Source organism: Chelonoidis abingdonii, chromosome 2 (genome assembly GCF_003597395.2).
Source record: "Chelonoidis abingdonii isolate Lonesome George chromosome 2, CheloAbing_2.0, whole genome shotgun sequence".
Lineage (NCBI taxonomy): Eukaryota > Metazoa > Chordata > Testudines > Testudinidae > Chelonoidis > Chelonoidis abingdonii.
Window position 1 is genome coordinate 178,616,986 of NC_133770.1, and position 12,084 is coordinate 178,629,069.

At 40.9% G+C, this 12,084-nt stretch overlaps 1 protein-coding gene across 2 annotated transcripts in view; it reads right to left on the reverse strand.

Moving 5' to 3' along the window:
- Window positions 1-418: 418 nt before the first annotated feature.
- LYRM4 (LYR motif containing 4) overlaps window positions 419-12,084 on the reverse strand; it is a 169,609-nt gene continuing 157,943 nt past the window's right edge. Inside the window, exon 3 of one of the 2 annotated variants that reach the window (XM_075062833.1) lies at window positions 419-799. In XM_075062833.1, the coding sequence (XP_074918934.1) occupies window positions 722-799 (78 nt within the window). In that variant the 3' untranslated portion in view covers window positions 419-721. The remainder of the gene's footprint in view (window positions 800-12,084) is intronic. The other variant, XR_012655317.1, reaches the window with a different exon arrangement.

Sequence of the window (12,084 nt, forward strand, 5' to 3'; positions counted from 1 at the left end):
CAGGTAAGCTTCCAGGAAAGTTTGAGTTTCACATTAACAAAACAAAAATTAGTCAGGTTTGTCTGTCATTTATGAAATTTAAAGAGAATGTGCTTTAAATGAAAACATACAATCTAACCTTTGATAGCTGTAGGTGTTGAGGTCTAGGATATAACAAAATATCTTTGTTGTACTTAAAAGGCCTCTGTCAAATTTCACATGGCTTTAATGAATAAATTATTTAACACGAATTTACCCACATCAGGTCCATACAAATTCAGCTATTTAGTTTATTCACTGTAAACTGCATATTTCTATATTAAAATTACTTTTTACATTGAGTTAAACAACTGTATCATTGGTTGAAACATAATTGGTATCCTTTGAGGCAAGTAAGTTAGCAAGATCACTGGGAGAAGAAAATATCTTATTACAAGTATTTGGTTCATGGAATTTTATTGTCAAATAAAGCCAAGGAACAGTCTCATTACACATGAAATACTAGCAATGGGGATATTAGGAATACATTACATGCTATTGTAGGCTTAGCAGTACATTTTAGTGCATGAACCATAAAAAGAGAAATTCTAGACTGTTTTGGTTGCCAAAAACTGAGCATCTCTAAAGCTTTATCTTTTACTAGATGGATAAGTTTTTCAAATTCAGGCAGGGTGCATACACACTATGTTGGATATACTATGGATGTGCAGCACTACAGAATGCTGAGGATGGTCCCATGGTGCTAGATGATCAGATTATCTCTGTTTTCTAGACTCTCAATAACAAGTTTCTGGGTTGAATAGAGTTGACCAATGGTAACCTGAAATAAAACACAAAATATTTCAGAAATGACAGACCTGGAGGGCCAACGGGGAATTGCTTCAGTTCTGTAAGGGAAGTAAAAATGCACAACTGAGAACAAAAGTGAAAGTAGGCAGTCTGTAAATTCTTTCCGCAACGTTGTTCATCAGCATCAACCCAGCTAGCAAAAAATGATAATGCATAAAACAGCCACATACTTAAATTCTCAACGCAGTACTGACAATGTAAGGAAAAAGATATGCAAACATATATACGATTAACTACAGAGAAAGGAAATGCAAAATATACTTAGACAAATAGAAGGAAACATTGTAAGAATTTATAATGCACAGTAGTTGTTTGTTTACCCCTTTGGTATTTACAAATGTGCCTTAAAATTAGTTGAGGAGGATAGGGTCCCCTGCACAATTTGTACATCAGTAACATATAATGGGTAGAAATAGCTTCTTGTTCATAACATGCTGTTCATACCCAGGATCTCTGTACTTTATAGTCAAGTACTAAAACATTACAGACACTGCTAAATTGATGGGGGGGGGGGGCACTTTGTCCACCTGCCACTCACCCATAGCTCTCACCACACCCCTCTTCTGCAACACAGCATCCACCCTCCTTAACATCATCCCTCTAGTATTCCCACCAGCTCTATCTGCTCCTTCCTGATTGCTCCCTATTCCCAGTGACCCCATCCAATCCCATCCCCTGATCTGTCACACCCATCTCCTCCCTTACTGTTCTCCATAACCTACCCCTCTCCTCTAGCTTTTCCCTCACAATACAAGCACAGTTTAATTTCTCTCATCTGAAAAAAAAATACTCCTTGACCCCAGATGCTTTTCTAACTACAATCCCATCTCCTTCTCATCCCTAAGCTCATTGAATGTGCTGTTTACAATCACTGCTTGGAGTAGTTCTCCTCTAATTCCATCCTAGACTCTCTCCAATCCATCCTCCACCCCTTGCACTCCACTGAAATCACTTTAGCCAGTCTCCAATGACCTTTTCCTAGCCAAATCTCAGAACCAGTTCTCCATCCTCATCCTCCTTAATTTGTCGGCCACCTCTGACAGAGTCATCCATGGTCATTATCTTGAAATCTCATCTTCCCTTGGTTTCTGTGATTTTTGTGGTCTCCTAGTTCTCCTACCTCTCTAATCACTCATTCAGTGTGTCCTGGGGAATACTGTCCCTCCTCCAACTTTGTGTGCTTCTGCAGGGCTCTGTCCTGGGTTCCCTTTCTCTTCTCCCTCTGCCATTATCTGTTGGTGATCTTATCCATAAACACAAATTCAACTATTTTCTCTATACTGACAGATCTCTCTCCCTTGTCCTGTCCAAAATAAAATCTTGGCCTATTCCTCTGACATCGCCATATGGATGTCTAGTAGTCAGCTCAAGTTCCACATGGCTAAAACCAAGCTCTTAATTATCCCCTCCAGTAGTTCTCTGCTTCCTTTTTCCTCTAACACAACAGACAACACTACCATCTTGCCTGTCACTCAGGCCAGTAACCTGAATGTCATCTTTGTCTAGGACCTCTCTATGGGTCCTCACTTCCAGACTATGTCTAAATATTGTTGATTCTGTCTGCGTAACATCTCTGAAATACAGCCTTCCCTATCCAAATGACAAATGCAGCCAGGCCCTGCTCAGATCCATTAAAAAAGTTGGTGAAATGATCATTTTCCTAGCCTGCCGTTTTGACTCCTTTGCATCGCTCCACTGACCCCTCTTCGCTACTGCATCAAACACAAGTTACTTGTCATCACTTTCAAGGCTGTTCGTGGCCTATCCCCACCCTTCCCTATCATCTCTCATTCACTATTGAGATGTCAACTCTCACCTGTGACTGGCCCACAGTGCCAGCCTCCATCACCCACTTGTTAAATTCTTGAACAAGCAGCTTTTCTTTCTCCCATGCTGACCCTTATGTTTGGATGAAACCCTCTCTCCTTCCACCACTCGCCCCGCCAAAAAAAAAAGAAAGATCAGCAAAGCTAACATTATCCTCCTTCACACCCCGTGTTGCCATGATGCCTACACAAGGGTTAGGCTGTTGGTATACTAAGACCACTGCCTGTAAATATTGTTTGATTGTTTCCTTGTACTCTCCAGTATGTCTCTATCCATATGTTGTCTTCTCTCATTCTTAGACTGTAAGCTCTTTGGGTGCAGGCTGTTTGTACAGCACCTAGCACAGTGGGTTCATGGTCCATGAACAGGACTCCTAGCTGCTACAGTAATCCAAATAATAAATTTTCTTATTATTTTGTGTGTTAATTACCTTTGAGCTTGCTTCAGAAACTCTGCATACACTCCCAGTGAATCACAGCCACCTGTGGGGCAGAGGGTAGCAACCAAGTGACATACAGAACAGTTAAGGAGTAGAGGAAGTTTAGGCTAAAGAAAGTAGCGGAGGCCAAGATTCTTTTTAAAAGAAGTTTAAAGTTTCGCTTCTAAATCCATATTCAGCCAACTAAATAAGTGTCTTGGTTTTCGTAAGAGAACCCATTAGCTCCCATTGAATTATTAACATAGGGAAAAAAAAGCTCAGCTTGTGGTTACTGAAGTAGGATGAAAAAGATGGCATAATTTATATAAACTATTTACACCTATGTAGAGGGTATTACATAGAATATGATATATTACAAAGTATAATTGACTGTATTACTTGTGACAGTGTCTCAATGCAGCATGAATCTAGAGAGCATTATAAAAGCCAAAATTCAATGTTTTAAACTTGTATTGGCTTACTTAAAAAAGAAAAAGCTAAAAAAGAAAAAGCTAGCAGCTATTAAGTTACATTTTGCTATCCACTCCCCATACTGTCACAAATGCATCTTTGCATAAATGTTGCCCTTCTAAAAAAATGAACAGTCTCCTCTTGATAAACAGCCTGGTCTGAAACTTGTAAAGCATTGGGTTTTAGACTGACTTTTCACTGAAGGAAAGATTAATGTGTCGTTCTTAAAGGAATAGCAGCGTTTCTTGCCAGCAAACATTCCACTCCCTTAGCATACAGAATTAAGTCAACAAAAGCCCATGACAACACTGACTAATAGGGAGTAGATGTGGTATATAGAGTATATGAAAAGAGAAACTGTATACACAATTTAGGAAAAGCCATATTATTTCACAAAAAGAAAAAAATAGTATAGGCCTCCAACAAATGTAATTTATATCAGGCAGACCACACAACATGTGGGTTATGTGGCAGGCTGCAGAGTAGTAATTATTGCTGTATTATAAACCATGCAATGACATTTAACTAAATTAATACAGTTGAATATTTTAGGCCAAAATATTCATAGGTGGTTTCACAGAATCTCAGGGTTGGAAGGGACCTCAGGAGGTCATCTAGTCCAACCCCCTGCTCAAAGCAGGACCAATCCTCAGACAGATTTTTGCCCCAAATCCCTAAATGGCCCCCTCAAAGATTGAATTCACAACCCTGGGTTTAGCAGGCCCATGCTCAAACCACTGAGCTATCCAAATTAGGCTCTGAGATCTATATTTAGGCTCTCAACTAAGTGGCCTGTTTTTAGCAGCTCCTGCTGATTTACAATGTGCTTATCAGCATGAAATTAAATACCTAACAAGCCTTAAAAATGTTTTGCAACTAACATATCTGTCCTGGTATCTGTCCTGGAAGAAGGGAGATGAACTCCCTTCTACATGAACTCAGTGTTGTTCATTGGCAACCATCCTGCAGAACAGGCAGTCCAACAAAGTTGGTCCAATGAAAGATACTATCTCACCTATCTTGTCACCTTGCACAACAGGGGAATTTTAAAGTTCTAGGACAGTATAAAGAATCTGTTTTTTTACTTACGTCAATTTTGGGGAATGGAGATTTCATCCTGCCATGAAGAAAAGCAAGGGGGATTCACTCCCAGCTGATCCGTGCTGCAATTTCAGCTTTGGAGGCCTCCTCAGTTGACACAAATCCCCCTACTAATTTCAGCCTTCCCTCCACTTTGCTGAATCAGGTTTTCAAGAGGCAGCATTTACTGCTATGTCAGTGACTTCTACCAGATGGTTCAATTCAGCTTTGTAAGAGATGTTTGGTTTTAAAGTAGCGGCCTGGGGAACTTTAAATATTAATATTTGTGTTTGTATCACTTGTAGGTGGGGGAAGGAGAAGAGAGAATGGACTGTTAAATCCCAGCCAAATCTACAGTAGATGTTTTGAGGTTAGTTAAATAAACCGAGAAGAATTTCTCATTATAGCTTGGTCACAGGTTTAGCCACTACAACTTCTTTTTTAAACTGTCAACAGATCACTTATTTTCTGTTCTGGTTTTGAGATGAGATTTGCTGTCTCTCTGAGCTCATATCTAAAACCTTGCATTGCATTTTTTAAATAATCTGTGTATGCTGTCATGGATTTAAAGGCTCTTATTATATACAAGGCAAAGTTTGTTTTTTCCCTCTCAAAAAGGTGAATTCCTCTTCTACTTGTGTCTTATATTTGGATACCAGGCCCTCCTCTTCCCTCATTTTATTAGAGGACTTTGTCAAGATCTTCGTACAACCTGGATGGCGAAATCCCAAGGCTGAAACTTGAACTGCAGCTTTTCCTTTGTTTCAAAGGAAGAGGCAGGAGAGGTTGAGCATCTGACTTCTGAATCAGGCAAACATCTAAGGCAGTGTTTCCCAAACTTGGGACACGCTTGTGTAGGGTGTCGTTCTGTGACACCCTACACAAGCCGGGCCAGTTTGTTTACCTGCCGCGTCCGCACGTCCAGCCGATCGCAGCTCCCACTGGCCACGGGTTGCTGCTCCAGGCCAATGGGAGCTGCTGGAAGTGGTGGCCAGTATGCCTTAGATGTTTGCCTGACTCAGAAATCAGATGCTCAACCTTCCTTGCCTCTTCCTTTGAAAGAAAGGAAAAGCTGCAGTTCAGGTTTCAGCCTTGGGACATCGCCATCCAGGTTGTACAAACGTACAATGTCCCTCGGCCTGTGCTGCTTCCCGCAGCCCCCATTGGCTTTGAGCATCGAACTGTGGCCAGTGGGAGCCGCGATCAGCCAGACCTGCGGACTTGGCAGGTAAACAAACTGGCCCGGCCCGCCAGGGGCTTTCCCTAAACAAGTGGCATCCCAAGTTTGGGAAACACTGATCTAAGGTTTTGGCCATGTGGAGCATATTTTGTTTCCAGTACTCACTGACCAGCCATGGTTGTAACTGCACTGGTGAAAACCTCTTATGTAGAGATGGGAAGTTGTGATTTTCATTGGCACCCCAGAAGAGTGCCACTGTGGCATGCTGCAGCTTCCTTTGCTTACACTAGGGATTTGTACTGGTGGTGCTATTGTGGTGGCTAGCAACTCAGGAAAATACCCAATGTATACAAGACCTAAGATTCAGTATTCCCCCTCTACTATCTTGGGGAATAAGGAAAGCTATAAATTAAAGCTTAAACAAAAATTTCACTAAGAAGTTAAACAGTGTTTCTGCTAAGCAGAGCTCTTCTACCTGTTAGAGCTTGGGAGTGAAATAGTGTGTTCAGGCAGGGCAGGCTTCTTTGCAGGAGGAGAATGTCAATGTAGTTGTTTTCTATTCACTTGTGCTAAGAGGTTATGTTATCCACTGTTGGAATGGTTGACTTGGATATATGAAAATCTCCATTAAAGACATACACGTTGACTCATTTTCCCAATAAACATAGACACACACAGTGTGCACTCAGCCCTAAACACTATGCCACTGCATCTTCAATAATCTGCCTGCACTTTGTATGATTTTCTTGTAGTTCCAGAATTTACTGCAGAGTATTTTGGGTTAAACTTCTAAACCTCAGCTCTTCAACCACTGTTAGCCTTGAACTTCCAATAAGATGATTAAAGCTTTGTACATCCCCTGATCACATACACTTTAGATAGAACAGACACAAATTCCTTTTATAGTTGCAGAAAAATTAAGATGCTCACCTCCCCCCAATATACCAGCAGGACTGCAAGAGAGTGTTTAAACATTTCAGTTTTAATTCATTAATTGCTAAGGTCCCAATAATTTCTTTTACAAAGATATTCTGTTGGCGCCGATTCTAATGAAAATGTTTGACTAGTGTTATGTTATTACCGCACACTGATTCTCACAAAGCATGTAAGAGTTAAATGGCTATTTACTGTGCTCTTTCTTCACCAAGCATGTTTGTAATTTATACACAATGAGACATTTAGTCTTTTGGTAACTGGCTGGAAGCCAATGTACAGAGGTCAATGTCACAGTATTTTCATCACAGTTCATTTACCACAAGCGATGTTTGCCTAGAAAGTCCTACAATTTGCTCCACAAACCTCCCTTCAGTTTTTTTTTCTTACCCTTTGTATAACTGGTGGTATAATTTACACTTTAGTCCTCCAAGAAAAGTTATAGAATAAAAAACATTTATGAAAGTATCTGTGGAAACAGAAGACCAAAGTGATGGAGAGATACACTTCAGATCTGAATGAATTACTTGATGTTTAAATATTTATATAGTGCCAATAATGTGCTATGCACTTTATCAACAAGTATGGTGACAGCCTCTCTACCCAGACAGTTTACAATATAGAACTGGGCCACCATTCAGTGTGATTACACAGGATTATTTTATCCTTACCCCCAAATATTTGTAGTTAGTTTGTGTGAGGAATATATTATCTTGAAACAGTTTAATCAATGAAAAAACAAAATCAGTAAGAATGACCACAGTAGTTAGAGATGAAAAATATCTACAGCATCAAGTTCTTTCCCTTGCACATGCAAAATATAGTCCCTGACAGAGGATAGATCAGATATAAGATAGTATGAAACCATACTTGATTTTTCCCTCACACCAGCAGATTTGGCAAGTGCTGTAAGATAAGTAGTATGGGGCTGGGGTAAAATGGACTTTTATCAATGGGCAAAATTGACAGTAAGAAAAGGAAAGAAAGTTGCTGAACAGTAAGCACTGATTGAATCTCTCCTTCCTATAACTCCCAAACCATTCACAGATCATTTGGGTGTAGCAGAAAAAAGGCAAGAAACTTTCCTACTATTCCTGGTTCACTTGAACACTGATCTCTCCCTCAATCACAGCTGGCTGCAGTGATAAGAGGAGAACCTAGTGTGGAAAGTTTCACAGCTATAAAAAAGGTTTAGTGGGATAAATTTTTCTCAAGAATAATAGAATTCTAGAAGAAAAGTCTCTTAAAAGAGCGTTAATTATAAAAATATATTGTCACTGAAAACAACATTAGTAGAATGCTGTAGTTTTTAATACTCTGAAAACTAGAAATTCAGAAAACCTGTTTAAGGTGTCAACAATATCCTTAACTCCCTACCCACTCCAAGGAAGAGACGTTTTGTTTAGTGAGACTGTGGACCTGAAAGTCAGATGATTACGTTTCTAATTCCAAATTTGCCAAAGTCACTTTACGGTGCAATTCTCTGAAAAGTGACTACTTTAAAAATGGCACCTTACTCAACAGTCCTGTGTATATTCAAAATGGCCATTAACTTTAGTAATTACAACATTTTAACTCTCTTAGTTCTGCAGAGCCAATACAACTGAGAGGGTGAACTGGATTCTATTGTTCATTAGAGTTGTAACTGACTGGAACTTAGGAAATAATTGTGCAAAACATCACAGGTGTCACAGACAATATAACTTGACTGCAGAATCTCTCTTATTGCTGCTGATATGAGAGAAAAAAAATTTACCCAGCTTGACTCTCAGATTTGAGACAAAACTGCAGAGTTGGAAATTAGACATCTCACTTGTAAGCTGAGTGTATTTTTATGGAAACCACTGAGTCTGCTGACAAACACAGACCTGCACAGTGCCATTTTTAGTCACTTTTCAGAGCAAAATCATACCTTTAAGAGCCGTACCTGGGAAACTTAATGGAGTACAAGAAAATATCTTTTCCCCACTGATTAATTTCTTTTATTGCCTATCTCCCTGCCTGCAGCATCCCCCAGCGTTCTTTATTTTCCATCCCATCTCCAGCTAAATTAATGCAAATGCACTCAAAGATGTTTTGCTCCTGTTTAAGACCGTGAGAGAGGGACTCATCAATTTCTGGGTGTTACCAGCACTGCTATAGAAAGGTAAGGGAAATAAAAATCTCTAGGGACACAAACAGGACATCCAGACTTAGAGGGAATCATTCGTGGAAAGGATATGAGGATTCAATAAACAGCAGGGAGAGCAAGCTAACAGCATGTGTGTACAGGGTTCATTTGCCCTTTTCAGTTTGGGATTTTGTATCGGGGTTTGCTACTGAGAGGGGTTTACTGGCCACATTACTGATGTGTGGAGAGATCTTCCTGGGAGAAAGCATACAAACTCATGCACTACCAGAGCCCTATGGAGGAGATGGTGTGAGAGAAGTGTCTTTCAATTCTTCTGGGCCCTTTTGGCAAAGCCTTGAAGGCATCACAGCCTTGGGCTGAGTGCCCTTCCCTAACACATGGAAAGTATTCTTCATTCTTCTCTGATGTGAGGATCATAGCGATGTAAGAGGAACATATGGCATTTTCCCAAGCAGATCTGCCAACTTTGAAAGTGACCCAGAAACAGACATTCCAAACAAACTCAGACTTCTGAGTTTATACTATAACTATTAAACTACCCATGGACTATTTACAACTACATGTAAAACTAACATGAATGTGAAAAGGAAAGATTGGCTCCATGAGCTTGAGGGACATGTGTTTTACCCCAGCTGGTAACTACTGCTCAAAGAGGTTCTGTGGCCACAGGACTGTGTGTCCAGCACCTACAGCAGGGCTCTGTGGAGCCAGTATTTATGGAGAACAAGCTACTGCTGGTAAGGAACCCCTTTCCCCCAAACTCCCTTATAAGACAGCATTTTAAAACTGTATTGTTAAAATTAAGAAAAATAAAGCAAAGACTATCAAATAACTTGAAATAACCATTAAGTTTCTCTCCCTGTAAATGTTACTTCTTGTTATTCATGCGTGGTTTGAATATTAAGATTTACTGTAGATGGCACGTCTGGAATTTAAAACCAAAACCCAACATCAACTCACCCCAAGCAACTAACCATTTGCTTATGGAATAATGCAAGTAATCAAATCTGAGACACATGGGTACATTTGCTTTATATTTTACTTAATTAATAAACAAATTGCATTTAAAAAATAACTCCCAGACATGGTTAGAATGTTTCCTTTCTGTCCACACAGGCAAAAAGGAACCTTATTACAATAGGCACTTATTACAGTTGTGTTAAAACATGGTTATTTCTGAAGCATAGGCAAGTAGAGGGGAGGGCAGACAGGGAAGGGAAATACATGAATTATCAACTCTGGGTCATTTTATTAGTCAAGACAACTAACTAAATGAGGACAGGAGCAGAACAATGTAGAAATATGAAACATGCCATAAGAAAAAAACTAACAGTTACCTACCTTTTTGTAACTGTTGTTCTTCGAGATGTGTTGCTCATGTCCATTCCATTCTAGGCATATGCGCGCTCACGTACACAGTCGTTTGGAGATTTTTGCCTTAGCGGTATCCGTAGGGTTGGCTGTAGCGCCCTCTTGAATCCCGTGCTCATGCATTGGTATATTAGGCGCTGCTGACCCTATGCCCCCTCAGTTCCTTCTTGCCGGCACCTTCGACAGATGGATAGGACGATGGGTAACGGAATGGACATGAGCAAAACGTCTCGAAGAACAGCTGCGAAAAGGTAGGTAACTGTTTTTAATTCTTCAAGTGCTCTTACACTGATTCCATTCTAGGTGACTCACAAGCAGTATCCTCGGAGGTGGGTTTGGAGTTCACAGTCTAGCAGCTTGCAGTAATGCTCTATTGAAGCCAGCATCACCCAGCAGGCCTGGGACAAGTATATAATGGGGATGTGAACATATGGGCGGACAACCAGGCGGTCACCCTACAGGTGACCTGGACGGCCACTTGGGCTAGGAAAGCTGCCAACTAGGTGTCCTGGTTGACTGGGTCATTACAATTGCTGGAGGTAACATCATTGCCTGATTGTAACAGCAGCGAATGCAGGCAGTGATCCAAGAATAAATTCTTTGAGCAGACACTGGACAACCTTTCATCCTGTTGGCCACCATGACAAACAATTGCGCCAACTTGCGGAATGGCTTGGTCCTTTCAATGTAGAAGGCTACCGCCCTCCTGACGTTTAGCGCCTTGGCCAGTTCCGTCGCCCAGCTTAGCATCTTCAGTGCTGGTCGGCCTACTTGCTCTTTGGCTGCTGGGCCCGCTTCGGGCATAGATGACTCTACTAATGGCTGGGACCCATACTACTCCCCGGAGTCGGAGGAGGATCCCTGGCTGGGCTAGGGGGTCCGACTGCAGCAGTACTCCCAAGCAGCTCCCGGGAAGGCATGTGGCCTGACATAGATCTTTGCCTGAAGCCCCCTTTTTCTGTGGTGCCGATGGGCCTGTTGACTTCAACTGCTTCTTAGGCACCAGGGAGGGGGAACGCTGCCATACGGGTTCCGCGGCTGGTGATGTGCTGCGCACTGCCACAGAGGTGCCGTGTGTGGAGTCTGATCGAGGGGGCTCTCAGGTAGGATGAAACGCAGCCTCCATGAGGAGGATCCCCAAGCAGATATCGTGCTCCTTCTGAGTCTGAGGGTGAAAGTTTTGCAGATCCTTTCTATGGACTCCCCCAAACAGTTCTTATGGGCAGTGGTGGATTTAGAGTTAGTGGGGCCCTGTGCGCAGCTTCATTTTCACTCCCTTCAGGACCCAGCCAAGAAAAAGAACATTCTCTCTTATCTCCCTCACCCATTTTTCATTCTTTTTTTCTTCATCCTCCTCTTATATTTAAGTAGCATGAAGTAAATGAAAATAAAGTGAGGTACCTTGACTGTTTTTGTAGTCTAACTTTTTTTTCACAGACCGCTTGAAAATTGCTGAGGGTCTTGGTGGACCACTTAGCGATCTTTCCAAATGTTGTTTGTATCATTAGCTAACTATCGTAAAGTGCTTTGGATAAGAGCGCGTTATTAAAAAAAACAAACGTTAATAACCTTTCCTCAATCCACCTGAATGGAGTTCTTGGACCACAGTTTGAGAACTTATGGTCTAGATGAAAGCTTATATTTGCATTACGCTAACGTGAAAAATGTGTAAATAGAAAAAGTATAGATGATGCATGAATGGAAAAATAAAAGTTAACTTCCTGTGAAGAAACTTACTCAATTTGAAAAAAAAAAATTCAGATAGCTTTGTTTCTACACTTTTCTTTACAAAATCGTCATGTAAGTTATCGTAAGTAATATTTTGTAAAGAGGCACTTTCAATTG